At 39.8% G+C, this 16180-nt stretch overlaps 1 protein-coding gene and 1 long non-coding RNA gene across 10 annotated transcripts in view; one reads left to right on the plus strand and one right to left on the minus strand.

Moving 5' to 3' along the window:
* si:dkey-237h12.3 (teneurin-3) overlaps positions 1-16180 on the plus strand; it is a 135403-nt gene that overhangs the window by 71395 nt on the left and 47828 nt on the right. For 8 of the 9 annotated variants that reach the window (XM_025910178.1, XM_019364060.2, XM_019364070.2 and 5 more), the window contains 6 exons: positions 5282-5407; positions 7640-7854; positions 11982-12189; positions 13272-13373; positions 14456-14650; positions 15762-15962. In XM_025910178.1, coding sequence (XP_025765963.1) covers positions 5282-5407; positions 7640-7854; positions 11982-12189; positions 13272-13373; positions 14456-14650; positions 15762-15962 — 1047 coding nt within the window. The remainder of the gene's footprint in view (positions 1-5281; positions 5408-7639; positions 7855-11981; positions 12190-13271; positions 13374-14455; positions 14651-15761; positions 15963-16180) is intronic. The other variant, XM_019364080.2, reaches the window with a different exon arrangement.
* LOC112847791 (uncharacterized) lies at positions 2112-14591 on the minus strand. Its single transcript, XR_003221582.1, has 2 exons — positions 14439-14591; positions 2112-4561 (listed from the first exon to the last, which is right to left on the minus strand). It is a non-coding gene; the product is annotated as an uncharacterized LOC112847791 (long non-coding RNA).

Consider the following 16180-nt stretch of genomic DNA (forward strand, 5'->3'; position numbering starts at 1 on the left):
TCATCTTTTAACCCTCCTTTGGGCATTATTTCCTTCAAGAAGGCTTTTGAATGCTCTGTTGTTGATGTTGTTGCTTTTTTTATTTATTTATTTTTTACAGCGTGTCAGAGCTGACTTCTTGCTAACCTTTATAATCTTGACCACAGCAATAAAGCCGTTACAGATTCATCTCTCCTCCTGCCCTCCCTTGTCATCCAAGCCCTTAATCTTTACACTGTGCCTTTCTCCCAGAGCGGATATATAAGTATTCATCCAGCTTGGAGGCAGGGGAAATGTGACACAGTTGTATAAGGAGAAATATGGCGATGTTGGGAAGATCCTATAACTAGTGTTTTATTGCTAAATAGAGAGGGAAGTGCTCTAGGAGGAGAGGTCATAAATGTGCTATATCAATATCAATATTCATAATCCCTTTATTGACTTAACTGTTTAGTTACTTGGTTGTGGTTCGTGATCTTGTATCATAAAATTAAAATGAATGTCTACATAAATATTTTACCTTTGCTCCTCCGTGGAAAGGAATCAGTTGCTATTTTTGTTTGTCTGTTATAAGCTTGTGCTCATAACAGATCTGCAGAGTTTACTCAGGAAGAATGTGCAGAAACTGTCATTTGTTCAGCTGTTGTTACTAACAGTTCTAGCAGATTGGATTCATTTACAACATTTTCATCCCAACAATCACCAACTCGTTTAATTGTAGACCTGTCGAATGCTTGGGAATTGTATTTTTGGCCCGACTCCAGAGCGTACGCCTCATCTCGCTCGGTGCAGAAATGCGTGCGCCCGTGTGTGTGCACGCACGTGAGGGAGCGTGAGTTAAACAGATGCAGCCCTCTGCCACTTGCCTCAGGTGTCTGAGAGTGTTTCCACCACTTCCTCTCTCTTTCATCCACCGCCAATTTACCTGCCAGGTGCAATGACTCAAATAGCGACAATGTGCACTCATACTTTAATACTTTTCCGCTGTCAGCTCGCACAGTCCCATTGGTACAAAGACAAGCTCAAAGACAAATACAAGCACACCTTCATCTGCAGCATGTGAAAATAGACCGTGTTTCCTGCACCATATTATTCAATATCTTTTTTGTTCTGAAACTGAGGTTAAGATTTTATTAGCAATGATTTTTTTGGAAACAAGTATAGTTTAGATAAATTGTTTGGGTTTTTTTTTTATTGAATACATTTGAAGACTTAAATCCTCACCAGCAGAACAGTAACAAAAATCAGACCCTGGCTGACCGACAACAGCAGCTCCTGCAATTCAAATGAGGCAAACCTGCTGAGGTGAAGCTTTCGTGTTCCAGCTCTGCAAACTGGCCTGATTGGAAGGATTTCAGCGATTGTTCAGATATAGGGAGGCCAATCAGGACCGAGTACAGGTTTAATGCTCTGATTGAATGCAGAGGGAGAAAACCGTGTGGATTTTAGGAATGGACTTAAAACTCAACTGCATAAACAAAGCATGTCCTCACTGATTAAACTGTTGAAAGTAAATGAAGATAAAAGACTTCCCTTATTTTGCATTTGTGTTTCAATGTCAGAAAACTGTAGAAAATACATTAATAATGTCTAAAAATGAACCATCCACTATTTTGTGGACCTTTTTGCCCTGTGAAAGTGCATCTTATAGATTTCTCATTTAGGATGAAAGTCATTCACTGAAACATTGTGCCACAAAAAAAGAAAAAATAATAAATTTTGCACTATTCATTTTATTTACTCAAAGGCTGGCTGATTAAGGTGATGGCTATCACAACAATATACACATAGCAGTAACCTTTGGTTTTAACAAGGCTATAAAATCTACTAGAGAAAACTGGATTGGGCAGGTTCCTCCACCCATGCGAAAAGCTGAGTACTGTGTTGGAGAAACTTGACGTGCCAATCAAGTGCAGAAACTTCCCAAGACACTGAGCTTTCTTAAATTGCTACAGGACCAAAAAAGCAAACCTTGTGTTGGTTGATGTTGTGGGAGAGAAAATTGTTAAGCCATTTGAGTGTGATGGAGACACTATACCAGAGAACAGGAACATCTTAGGTGTACTCTAAGCTGTAGAGCTTATTTCACAGAATCCCCTGGGGAGATTTCTGGAAAGATGGTATGAAGCAGGTTCAACCATCAAACAACTGTAACTCAACAATTTTGAGGCTGTTGAGTTAGAAGTTGTTGCTGGTATTCTGTGACTCCAGATAAGCTCTCTTTCTCTCAGGTAAACTCACTAAAGATTTTTGGGGATATTAGGCAATAGAAAAGCTTCACCTGTTCTGACTGCTTTGTGAATCCTGTAAAACAGTAGTTTGCCTGTTTTATTTATTTACCTATAAATAACAGAAACATATTTCATTTGGCACTCTGTTTGTCTGGTAACAACACTAACAAGAATCGTGTGAACAAGGTGTGGGAATTTGCTCTGAGAGTAGCCAGGGGACTATTGGATGTGTATATCAGAGCTCAAACAAACGTGTTGCCAACTCACAAATTCAGCCTCTTATTCATCGTCCATGTAGATGTTCCACAGGCCAAATTTTGACATCAGCGATTAAAGGCTAGCTTTTCCAGCTTCTTTCTCAGGAAGAGAATTTCTCATGGTTCCATAAATATTAATTGAATGGACCTAGGCTGCAGGAATAACTTATGCAAATTCATAAATTGAGGGCTATTCACCTCAAAGCAATTTGTTGATGAGGTAAGTAGGGATTCAGGCCCCAGTGCGCTAAGAGCAGAAAAGAGGGAAGGGCTCTCTGTGATTCTGTGGTGCCTCGGACACACAAGCGCACACCGCCACACACAGTTTCCTTTCTGGTGGATGGCTGGTGATTCTGGACACAGGATTGCAGAGCAGATAGACTCTGCATCTACAATTAGGAGCCAGCTGAGTCACACTGTTTTTTTTTTTTCAGAGGGAGAGATTTGTATAAAGATTTGTTTATTTGTTGTTTTTTCGGTAAGTGGGATTTTTTTGTGGCATGTCAGTTACTCTGTAGGGTCACCACTTTGCCCCAAACTACTGAATGGATTGTCTTGAAATTTGAAAGAGAAATGAATCATCCTCACAGGATTAATGGCTTTGGCAGACTTATGAGTCTTCTTGCATCACAGTGTTTGTATTTGTGGTTCTGAGTGAACCACATGCAATCGAATATGCTGCATATATTCAGGATCCCTGAAGGACTTTGAATTCCACGGTTATTAATTGGACACTATTATTGTGTTAATGTTTCATTATGTTGATCATTTTTATTTTCAAATCAACCATTTCTAACATTTTTAATCAGCCACTGTTGGTCCATAATCCAAAATAAATAAACAAGGTTTACAAATTGTGATGGATTGTGTACCCAAAAATTTGTAACTGGTAGTTTTATAGGGACTGTCAATCTACACTATATTTGTTAGTGCACACATGCCATTCAGTGTCTCGTTTGATGAAGCGAACAATCTTCTACCTGCTTAGAGTAAGATTTTTTTTTTTTTGCAAAGACGGCTTTTGAAAAAAATATTAAAAGTTATTTTACCTGCTTTATTTTTTATGCAGTTAATCATTTTTCTAAGCTTATGTCCCACAATGTTTTTTTTCCTTTTTCTTTTTTTTTTCTAGGCAGAGGGTGTTTCATTTTAGGTTAATGCACCGTGTCCCCAGCTGAGCCTTGCAATTTGGGGCCCAGCTTAACAGACCATGTTTCTTTTGGATTCTCTCCTCAGTAAAAGCCACCAATATGTTGGTCTAAAAACTGAAAATATGACCACGGAAGACTATACTGTGTTTGTATTTAACGTGAGAATACACAAGACTGTTGTAGGGTGTTCAAAATATGTCCATCCTATCTGATTGTTATATTTGAACTGAGACTTACTAGGATTCTAACACTGCCAAATATTCAGAAAAAGTTGAAATATTATATGTGGGAATCGGTAGAGAAAAAAGAAAGAAGGAAAAAAAGAACAGGTGTGCTCAGATCGTACAGGATTTCACATCGGGAGGTGCTCCCTGTGAAAAGTCAGACTTGTCAAAATTATTGATGAACCAGTCAGAAACCATTTCTACAGGTGATGCTACTGATTTGTTTCAGCAGCACCTGCAACAAAAAAAGATTCTGACACTCAGCATGGTGTTACCTGAATGTGCTGGTAAACATTATCACTCAATGCTATCCGCATTATTTCACTGAAATCCAAGCCACCGGTGCACCTGTTCATACGATCTACCAAGGACGAGTCCTGTGTGCTTTCAGACTCAACTGATGCCAAGCATTTCCAACAGTAGCCTTTAAAAATCACACACACTCAAATGATTTCTTAACAAAGTATCTATTAATACATTGTCCATACAGTTTTCCGTCTCTCTTTTGGTCTCCTTCACATTTGATAGTCTCTCTGGCCCCACATCCACCTCTCAAGTTATTTGCTGCAGTCGATATCCATCTTCCCAGCGAGCGATGGGTGTTGGAGAAAAGTTCCTCCTGCAGATCAAATGGTCGGAAATCAAGATGCTTCCTCAGCATGTTTCCTGGCTGGTGACTTTGAAGGAGATTGGCCCTCTCGCTGTGCTCACAGAAGTACCTCAGTTTCCCAAAACAACAAGAAGAACAGTTTGATTGCACCCAATACTGCGACAATAAAGCAGGTTGTCTGAATGAAAGCCAGTCACAGTTTAGTTATGTAAGAGAACTAGAGGAGTGTTGCAGCATCTTACCCTCTCACTTCCCTCTCCTGCTGTGAGTGTCTGTCTCAATACATGGTCTTACACTTTCATCAAACTCTCTCTGCGTCTCTCTCTTCCTCCATCTTCTTTTAACACATAGAGCTGCATCTGTGTCCTTCCTGCTTTGTATTAGTGTTGGAGAAGTTACGACTTTTCCAGTGTATCTTGTGTGCTTGTCTGAAGTGGAAGCTTTTCGCCAAAATAGAAATCCTGCTCTCTTAAATACAGTAACTGTTTGTGTCCAGGCACTTTGGAGCATTAATGAACAGCGCTCCCCAAGGAAACATGCCACAGCAACGGGGTTGCTAACTATTGATTGAAATGACTCTGTCTGGCCTGTATCGGTGCTGTGTTTACATAAAAGCCACCCATGGCAGCGTAGCCACTGAAAACAAAATTCAAACTGAAATATTGGAAGTTAAACTGTTGTTGTTTTCACCCTGCATCGGATTCAACTATTGTGCACTCCCACTGGTCTTTTGTGCTTAAGTGGCTTGATTGTTTCTGTGCCACTATTTGGTTATTTGTTTATCTATTTCTACAAGCCCACGCAGTTATTTTTTTTGTGTATTTCACAGCAATGCACCTTTTCGGCCTCAATTGGCAGCTCCAAGAGTTGGACAACCAGCCGGCTTTTGAAAATGGAGGAGTTGGGAAAACAGGGCCCACTCAGTCGAGTGTAGGGACAGCTCTGGCTGCTGATGGTGAGGAAATAAGAATGACACGTAATGCACAATATTAATATTGTTTATTCTTTTGTTGGCTTCACTGGATTTTAGTTTGGTTTATATATATATATAAAATATATTGTGTGGGTTTTAAATATTCTGAATACTAAACAATTTAAATGAAAGAGCAGGTGTTGATTAGTTGTTTGATACAGTTGTCCGATGAATGAAAAACTTTCATCTAAAGTCAAGGGTTCCTTTAGTTGATGCATTTGAAATTTAATGTCAACTTTGGAGAACAAAAAGCAGAATGAGTTTTAACGACACACAAACGAATTAAATCAAGCAAAGGTCTAAATGGCAATAAAGACAAATTGCGGCAGCAAAACATTTGGCTTCCACATTCAGCTCAATGCCCAGACTTTCAAATTTATTGAGATCTTTCACCTTCTGAATATTAATTAACTGATTCCAGACAGCTTTCTACTCTCTAATCATAATCTTGGACCATTGTGTATTCATCAACAAGCAGGCGGGCCATTGCAGCTCACCTTTACAGCAAAAGCCACCAAATTAATCTCTAAGCGCACACAGTATTTAGAATGCATAGCCATGAAAACAATAATTGAGTTGAGTAGGCCAGGCAAAAGCTCAGTTGTTTAAACTCAACTAGATTTAAATCCTCATAAGTACTGCTAATTAAGATAGCATGAGACAGGTTTTGGACTGTTTAAAGGCAATCAATAGTCAGCTATTATTCTCCCTGGAGGTAAACTTGGCTTCCAGTCTTCACTTTGACTGAAGCTAAAGTGACAGGCAATGGCCTCATTACACACACAACACTGAGGCATGCAAATAACTGGGGTCTGCCACAAACAGATATAGCCACAGCTACAGTATATCTATGTCCGCACTCTATAATGCGTAAGAACAGAAGAAGCAGTAAAGGTATGCAAGTGTATCATCCAGCTGCATTCCTTCCTCCGCAGAGCCTTAGATGGTAGGGGCTTAAAAATGCTTTACAGCTTTTTCTTCTTAACAATAAAATGTATTCTTATAATAGCACCTCGCAAGCTACAGTTTTTTAAGTGAGTATGAGTTATATTTAAACCCACCATTTCTCCATCTTTGCCACTCAGAGGGCACAGTTTAAAGACATCATTCTCCAAATTGTTTTGATTTGCTGTTATTGGTCTGGCAAGGTAGTGCTCAGTATATGTGACAGATTCCATTTAGACCTTATCTGATATGAAGGCTTAGTCTATGAGTCACCGGGACCAAAGTAAAAATGGAAGACTTGGCCTCTTAGTCTTATAAAAGGGCAATTATATCTGGTCATTTTGTTGTTGAGCAGTGCATCATGGACTACAGGGAACCATTACTTTTAATACTCCCTTGCTCAGTCACAATTCATTTGGAAAAGATATGACTATTATGCCCCTGTGCATGAATAAAACAATTCAATGCTGGAAAGCAAAAGATATATGAAAAATGAGAGGATAGCTGAACATTCTGTGATGACTTATTTGCACTGTTGGTCAAATGGTTTAAAAAAAAAAAAAGACTTGGTTTTTCCAGTTGTTAAAGGAACTTGCACAATGTAACATCTCAGTGTGTCCAGCCAATGCCAAACCAGCTCAATGGGGTTTAAATATGGGGACTCTGCTGCCCTTCCATCATTGTCCACTTTTCTTCTTCTGATATTTTGGGTCATTATCGTGCTCTACTAGGATGACCAACCAGTCGGTCTCCCTTTTTTCCACCATTTTGATAGCGCTATCCTGTGCTAGTTCCTGCAGTAGAGTACAATAATCAGAAGGTGTAGTAACAAAGTCGGTTCTGATACTGGCTTTGCACAGAGACGGAGGCTGTGTGAGCGAGCGATCATTAAAAGTTGAGGCACCTATAGGAACTGTTTGCATTAACTTTCAGTACTTATTTCCATTGTTGTGAGAAAGCTGTTAATCCTTTTTCTTAATCCTTGAATATGTCTGCTTTTATTAAACTCAGATGACTCTTATTAAAGTTTTTCTTTTTGTCTTTTTTTCTTACTTTCCAGTGACTTAAACTTTTATTATAATTATTGTTTTATTCATCTATATATTCATTCTTTGAGTAGTTTAGTAACTAGTCTTTGTATGATTTATTTAGTGGAATTCATACTTATTTTTCAGTTATTCTAAAACCTTTGGCTGGTTGTGTTCAGTCAATATCACCTTAACTCTGAACACCTTAAAATATGGTCTCGGGTTTGTTTCTCTCTTATAGGACGGACTAGCGTGCTTCATCCGGAAAACAACTCCATCGATACTGGGCAGGTGGACATAGGGAAGCGAGTGGGTCAGAGCATTCCACCGGGTGTGTTCTGGCGCTCTCAAATAAACATGGAGGAACCGGGCTTTCTTAAGTTCAACATTTCAGTACAGAAAAACGCACTGATTGGAGTCTATGGACGAAAGGGCCTCGCACCATCTCACACTCAGGTAAAGGCTTTGATGTAACTTCTTTAAAACTAGGATAGTGTGAAACTGAGTCAAGAAAACCAAAGCACATTGTCTTATATTTGAAAAGTCAGATTGATAAGCGGTGAAAACATATTGCTAGAGAATGTGCTTACTGGGGATAACCTGGATGGATTGGATTGGAAATAGATTTAGGACCCCAATATCTGGTCTCACCCTTGCTGCTCTGTTCAACTCACTCAACAGATTTAATTACATTTAACGTCCTCCGATGGTGGATATGAACATAAAGTCAAAACAGCGAAGATATCCTGACATTTCTGGAAATCCTTCCTTTTGCACCGCCTATCAAATCAAACGCCTTTTTCTGATGTTCTCAATTTGTTTGCACTTATAATACCCTGTATGTTTAATGTTTTGCATCAACAAGAATTATTGTACATCCAATTAAGGATGTAAAGATTTTATTTTTTTAACCTTTCATCATTTATTTATTTGCACCTTTAGGGCACAACACAGTACTGACATATTAATCACCTTGTAAAGGCTTTTTAGCTGCTCAGTGCTCCATTATCAGGTTGTGTGCATTGGTTAATAGAGGCTTTTCACTAATGGGTGCCTGCTGTGTCTGGAAAAAAGGCAAACGGTGAGAGTGAACCAAAAACCGTAAAGTTTTACGAGCTACTGAAATCTCTCACCGAACACTTTTCTTAAGAATAATTACGGTAATTATCTGTGAGTTCATCACTACGAACAAGCCTTTTTTTTATATATATGTACTGAAGAGAGTTGTGGTGGCAGTTGAGGATTTAGAAATTTGATTGCATTTTCTATTATCTGTGGAAGCCATTTCTCTGTGTCCTAAAGAAGATGTGGGAGAAACTGCCAGTGTAAATTCAGATTACATAAGGGTTGTTTTTTCTTTCCTTTGCTTTACTTCTATATGAATATGGGGGCTTTTGCAAATTAGAACTCGGTGTAGTTCAGTTTTCTGCTCTCAGGTTTGATTTGCCCATGTGTGTGGGCATGCACAGCTTTCACTTCCACTAAATGGCTGCCATTTGCAAATTGAAGTGTTTCCAAAATGTCTGATGTGTCACTTGAATGGCATTTCTAGGTATCTGAATGTCCAGTGTCTAGTGATGGTGATGGAAGCACTCAGACAATGGCTATTTTCCACCACACTTGACAGCAAAAGCTCTTAGCTTCACCTTCTCGACATTCTCTCTTAGTAAAGATGGGCTTCACTCAAGTGAAGACAGTTAGGGCCACTCTTTGATGGAAGAAAGTCCAATGCAAGTGACAATAGGTGAGCTGGATTGCACTTTCAAGGTGAAAAAAAGGTAGCCCAACAAAATCAAAGACCAAAGGGTACTAATTAACAAGACACTACTTTTATGTCTCAAGCAATTGTTGCACTGACACTCAAGCTTGTCAATGGTGGGCACTGTGTCCATTGTGGCCACTTCCAAATTACATTCTATTCAGGTACTGGGGGCACAAATCAATGCATTTACTTAACTGAGCATGAAAGACCCCAATGAGAGATATTGACTGTTCGTCGTATTCACAGCTTGGAAGACAAGACTGCATTTAAGTGCAACAGCCTTTCCACCTTTCTCAAATATAGACTTCCTCCATCTGCTATTGAGTGTCTCTCTGTGCTGATACAAACCAGAAGTTGGGAGGAACAAACTTTCCTTCTTTTTTTTTTTTCTTAGCAATTTGTACTCTGTTGTACGAGTACGGCTTGTCCACTCAATCTAAAGGCATTCACAGCCTCTGAGCATTCCTCCTCTGTCCGTGGGGCATCCAGCAGTCTCTTCACGCTTGGTCTCTTGACTGTTACTCACCCGTATTGTTGGATTGAGATGAGTTGGGGAGGGGGCCTTTCACACAAGCTAATCGAGATGTATGCACTTGGCCGGGGGGTTTAGGGTTTCTGGGATGAACTGTTTTATTACTTCTCCCTCAAGTCAACAACACAAAGAAGTCAACTTCCGCCAGGTTAATATCCCTACCCTGGCCCCCTGCTCTGCTCAGAACGCTTTAAATCACAGTGTTGACTCCTCCTGCCCCTCGCTTAATGCTCTCTTCTCAGTCGTTTGCAAGTCAACTAAAAGGTCGCCTGGGCCTTTGGGTTTGTCACATTCCTGAGCACTAAATCCTGTTTTAATTCACCTTTTGTCCCCATTCTTAATCCATTTGGACATTTGTTGTGTTTCCGTGAGACAGAATTTTCCATAGGTTCTCGATTATAAGTGTCTTTTTTTAACGCCCTTAATGTAGATTACAAAAGAATGTTAAAATTATTTGTAAATTCAGTTATTATTACTGGAAGCAAATGATGAAGTGTTGACTTCCAGCTGAAATAAACGGAACGTTTTAATTTGTGGTCGAATTTCATAAACGTATGTGTCTGAATTTTCCATCTAAAAGTGCTTCAGCTGTGGTGTCAGTCAGAAATCAATGGCTTAAACAGTTCATCAAAGCCGTCTGCAAACAGCCTCATCGCTGGATTTGAATTGGAGCTCTTTAAAAACAGCTACTGTGCCAATCTGTATGCATCCCAGTCCTAAGAAATCCACAGACTCTGTTCCAGCCTGAGCCTTCACTATAGGCTCAGTGCATCTGTGTAGCTAACAACTGCGTTAGCCAGGGGATCTGCTGTCTTCATCAGATGTACTCCTCTGCAGCCTGTAGCATGTTTGGGGATTTTTGTGTTACACTGTTTTCTGCTGCAGTGCTCTGTGTACCTTGCAGCTTCAGTCAAAATGAGGCTCAGGTGTCGAGCAGGTGCAGTGAGACCAGATGTACCAATTTACTCATTGGCAGGAATAACTCGTTACTCCTTGTTTACCCTTTAAATCAGTGTTTGTTTGGAGATAATATATCGATATGCTGCTAAATTCCTCACATATAACAATAAAAAAGAAAACGCCTGAGGTCACCGTGTCTTTAAGTTGCAATTGTTCTCATTCACTAGTGCAGTGCTTGTTCAGGGAGAGCCCAGGGCATTTTCTGTCCCTAAAATGTACACATTTTTCCTAAATGGCTGTTCGGGCAGTCTGCTGTTGTGAAAGCTAACAGATACACGTATGATGTTAAAAAGGGAAGGAAAAAAGTTACTAAACACAGCACATGAACATAAGATGAGAAGGAGAGTTAATGCTAATTAAGGCAGTAGCTAAATAATCAAACACAGACTCACCTTGCAAGAAAAAGCTACCTCAAATCAAATTATATGTGGTGATAAATGTTCTTATTATAATATCTTGCAGTCAGCGTTGGTTCTTTAGACATCTCACAGTAAAGTACTGTATAACAGAAATGTTTTAATCAAACTAATCACTCATCCAAATGATACCAAACTTGTATCATTCAAAAAATGAATCATTGATTAGACTGATATTTATAATGCTTTGCATTTACATTATACTGTTTATGATATCCAACGCTGATTTGTATTCAGTACAGTGGATGGTTATTTCGTGGGAATAATCTTGGAATCCATATGGTTATTTCTTAGGAATCTAAGGTTATCAGGACCGTTATCATCAATGATGATAGTTTTCACTGCCGGCCAATCAAGTCTACTGACTTAAATTTGAAGAAACTGTGTAAACTGTGTATAGACGTGATTGAGAAACGTGGCATTTATTTATATTCTGGACAGGTGCTCCTGAACTGAATAAATGAGAATTTTTACTATCAGCATTATTACATTATCAATGGTAATTTAGCAGATTGTAATAAACACATTGCCAGCCTGTCTGTAAATTCACTCCCAACCGACGTACAATATATTTTTGGAACATTTTTGAGCATTTGCCCTAGAGCCATATCAGCTCTATCAGTATACAAACACCTCTCCAAACCACATCTATCAACTCCAAATAGCTTTCACTGAAAAATCAACATTTATTATACTCTGAATATTTGCTGTGTACACGAACCTGTTATGGCTGTGTCTTGCTTTACAACTTCACTTTGAGTCCCTGTCAGACTGTGCATGCAAAGCATTCAATATTTAAAAAGATCAAAACTTTCTGAAAGCTCTCTCTCTCTTCTTTACTGATTTAATTAGGCTGACATTAAAGGTCCATCTTTTGCATCTGCTGGAATCTGTTCTGGCTTTTGTTTTGCAGTATGACTTTGTCGAGCTACTGGACGGCAGTCGGCTTATCGCCAAAGAGCATCGGGCTCTGAGTGAACCGGACACAAGGGCCCGCTCAGACCCAGTTGCCGTCCACCAAGCTGGATTCATCCAGTACCTGGACTCAGGAGTGTGGCACTTTGCGTTTTATAATGACGGACGGAACGTGGAGACGGTGTCCTATAACACCATCATCCAAGGTATGAGGACACACATCTGCTATGAGAATGAATGCAGTTGGAATAGTGTGTAATAACATGTTCAGAAGACTTTAATTTAGCTGTGCCTGCATGAACAAACACTTAGATATTTGGAAAATCTGGCTGCCACACAAACATGCTGAGCTTTTTAAACTTTGAGAAAGCAAGGAGGCAGATCTGGGCTTCCGTTGGAGGGTAGTGGATTATTGTGCTCAACACTATAATGCAAGACCATACACAGCATTGATCCTTCCCTCCTAACAACCTCTTCAGTGTTCTGAAGTCTGTGAAATTTCCTTGTGGGTTTTGCGGTAGGAAAAACACTGAGGTTGAGTTAACGTTTTTTTCTTTTTCTATTTCCTTCGGGGGTTCCATTGATCTGGCCCTACAAATATAAAGGTATTGACGTGTGAGGTCAAAATTGCCTGGGTCCGACGCTAGCTCAATGAACATCCAATACAAGCTAGAGTAATAACAAAAAAGTTTGCCCCCTTAACGCAGATCAAAATGAGGGTCCCAGTCTTTTGGGGGTGCCTTTTATGAGCGATGGTCTGTTGAATGAACACAAGATCTGTCTGTAGGATATGTCAGATTAACTTCAACTCGGAGAGGATTTGAGTTGTAAACACTCAGGAGATTGCATTGCTTGTGTGGGCATGATCAGTCATTCAAGGGTTTGGGGTGGTGGTGAAGCGTTAGAGGAAATAAGAAAAAGGAAATTGTGTCAAGGAAATACATTTGTTGTAATTTAAAATGCCTTTGTGGCTTTTACTTAACATGGCTTACATGGGAACAATTGGGCTGCAGAATAGTGTTATGGAGGCTTAGACCTTATTCGGACGTGGACAAATAGCTGTAAATGTATGCCATGACTGATACAAGCAGTGCAGATAAGAGATGCTTAGAAATTCTAAATTAATGCAGGGGGGATAAAAGAAAAATTGCTGGCTTGGTTGTCTTGCAGTATTTCATACATTTTTACAGTTGTCAAATGTTATATTAAAGCAGAAATTTAGATTTGTTGTAACGTGACAATCTGATGAGTTATTAATTGTTGGAATTACATGCTGCTGTACCCACAGAATCGGTGACAGAGTGCACACACAAGTGCTATGGGAACGGGGAGTGTGTGGCAGGATCGTGTCACTGTTTCCCAGGATTCATAGGACCGTATTGTTCCAGAGGTAATTGCTCAGCGTCTTTATTCATCTTAAAGGGTCAGTTCAACTAAATTAAAAACAAACAAAGACAGCTATATATATATGTGCTTTAGAAAATTGGATTGCCATAATAACTGAAGTAAATACACTTTTGTTTTTACAATGGTATGTTTGTCAGTTGGTAAGTTTCCAGCAGTCTCAAACTACAAATGCAGAATTTGCTGTTTAGACAGTTTAAAGAGACTCCAGTGGATATATTCATGCATTGCTTGTCCACCAGAAAGAACAGCTCAAATATAATATTTGCTTATGTATTGTACAGGCCTTTTCTGTGTGTAGATCTATCTATCTAGCTATCTGTGACCTGCTCCTGTAAGACTGAGGTGCTTCCTGTTCTGATTCTTGATACGATTTGTGTTCTGGCTTTTGGTCATCACAGGCTATAACTGTACTTGCACTTAATTGTTGCAGTTTCACATTATTGTCAACTAACTCCAGCATCTTCATGACTTTCCATTTGGAACCATGCAGATGTTCGTGCCTCCCAGATCAAATTTCTTAAAAAAAAAAAAAGTAATATATGGTTACGGACAGAAGGTCCTGAGTTCAATTCCACCACCTGCTTTCTGTGTGGATAGTGCTCTCCAGGTACTCCAGCTTCCCCCCGCTGTCTAAAGACATGCAGTTTACATTACATTAATTGGTGAATCTAAATTGCCTATAGGTGTGAACGTGAGTGCGAACAGCTGTCTGTCTCTAAGGATAAGAGGAAGAGAATGGATGGATAGATAGATAAATTTTTAACTACAAGTTCAGTTTAAAACATGTGCACAATCGATACGTGAATACGAAGTTGTATCTGGGAACATAATTTGACTACCAACCACTGTAAAGACTCGAGGAAGTTTTCATTCTCTTGGCTGTTTTTTGGCCAAGCTAAGCCTGCGGGCTGCTTGCTTTACATTTAAATTATAGACAAAAAACAGTTTCGGATTTCTCATGTAACTGCAAATCTACAGTATTTCTGATATTTTTTTCCATCTACATTAGATGAAAAACAAAAAACAAGACGGAATTATAAAAATGTACCTGGTGTCTTTCTTCAGCCGCCTGTCCAGTGTTGTGCAGCGGTAACGGCCAGTACACCAGGGGGCGCTGTCAGTGCTACAGTGGCTGGAAAGGCACCGAGTGTGACGTCCCTGCGTCCCAGTGTATTGATCCTCAGTGCGGGGGACATGGGCTCTGTGTTGCTGGAAACTGTGCGTGCAACACAGGACACAAAGGAACCAACTGTGAACAAGGTAACCTGAAAATAAGAATTCTTCCCTCCGGATTCAAAGCCGCAAGATGGAGCATATTCCTGTGTGAAGCTCAGGGGGAATCGACACAGTCCATTGGTGAAACAATTGGTGTTTTCGACTCCACCAAGCAGATAATGCTTTGGATGTCGTTATTGATACGGGTTGTATGAATTAACTCCCTCTTAGTGTTTCGAACACAACAGGGTACAAGCTGGAACAGATTGAGCAGAGTCTATTGATGCAGTCACCTATTGGAAGGCTCCACAGATGAAGACACTTGTTAAAATCAATCAGTCAATGGCATCTGTTCCTCCGCTTACTAAGGAAGTGCTCCTTCTTCTCTCTTGTCAAGCTCTTTCACCTCCCCCGTTCACTTCAGTACTTCAGTGCATTTAACTTTATTGATCTCCACGCAGACAAAAAGCAATTATAAGCTCAGATTTACATGCGGGAGCTTTTGACCTTGCATGTAAAATGCTATTGAGTTCTTTAATGAATATACTGTGGTTTTCTTTGAAGTGAAACAATATGGGAAGGAAACATTTATGGGAGGAAGCTGCGTTTGTAGCTCCAAGTAAGGGCTCCAGTTTGACAAATTGGCAAATAATCATTATCAGCGTCCGAGTAGATATAGAAATGCACGGCGCAATCAGCAGTAGAAGAAGCAGAAAACCGTTGTAGGAAATTATCCCTTGTTAGTAATGGGTTGATTATGTTGGTCATAATTGCCAATTATTAACCTAGATCAGCAAGTTGGTCTGCAAATTGTTAATAGTAATTGATTGTATCTGTCTAGACACTAATTGTGCTGCTTTTCCTATCGCCTGTAATGGAGCATAATTATGCTGCCAGTATGTTGGAAGCACCCTATAATATACCGTAGAGGAGCTGGTTGAACATAGGGTGGAAAATTACTACTGGCCACCACCAAACCCTGCAAAAAAATTTCAGCTGCGCCTCACCAGCCATCATCTGGCACTCGAGTATTTCCACTCTAAAATGATTTTTTGGCTGGTAGCAGACTCAAAGTGGCCAGGGTAAATAAGTAGGGTTATATCCAATCTAAAAGTGGTAAACTGACATTGCTGTCACACTTGCTGTGTGTCCTCAGTGGACTGTGCGGACCCGACGTGCTCTGGTCACGGAGCCTGTCATCATGGCGAGTGCCACTGTAACCCAGGCTGGGGAGGGATCAGTTGTGAGATCCTGAAGAGCACTTGTCCAGAGCAGTGCTCCAGTCACGGCACCTTCAACACCGACTCGGGAACCTGCATCTGCGAGGCGAACTGGACAGGTGCCGACTGCTCCATAGGTCAGAACGCTTTTTCGCTTTCTTTCCACCTCCTAAAGCTATCGTGTGTAGGGTTTATGATTTTAGGTTATATAGTAATTATTATTTTCAAAGTCATTAAAGAATAATTCTATTTAATAATTCATTTTAATTAATAGTTTGCTCAATGAAACATTAATGTAATGAAAAATGGTGACACACACATACCTTAAGGTCAAGAAGAAATCTGTGAATTGGAG

The sequence above is a fragment of the Oreochromis niloticus genome, linkage group LG2, assembly GCF_001858045.2.
Source record: "Oreochromis niloticus isolate F11D_XX linkage group LG2, O_niloticus_UMD_NMBU, whole genome shotgun sequence".
NCBI classification, from domain to species: Eukaryota; Metazoa; Chordata; class Actinopteri; order Cichliformes; family Cichlidae; genus Oreochromis; species Oreochromis niloticus.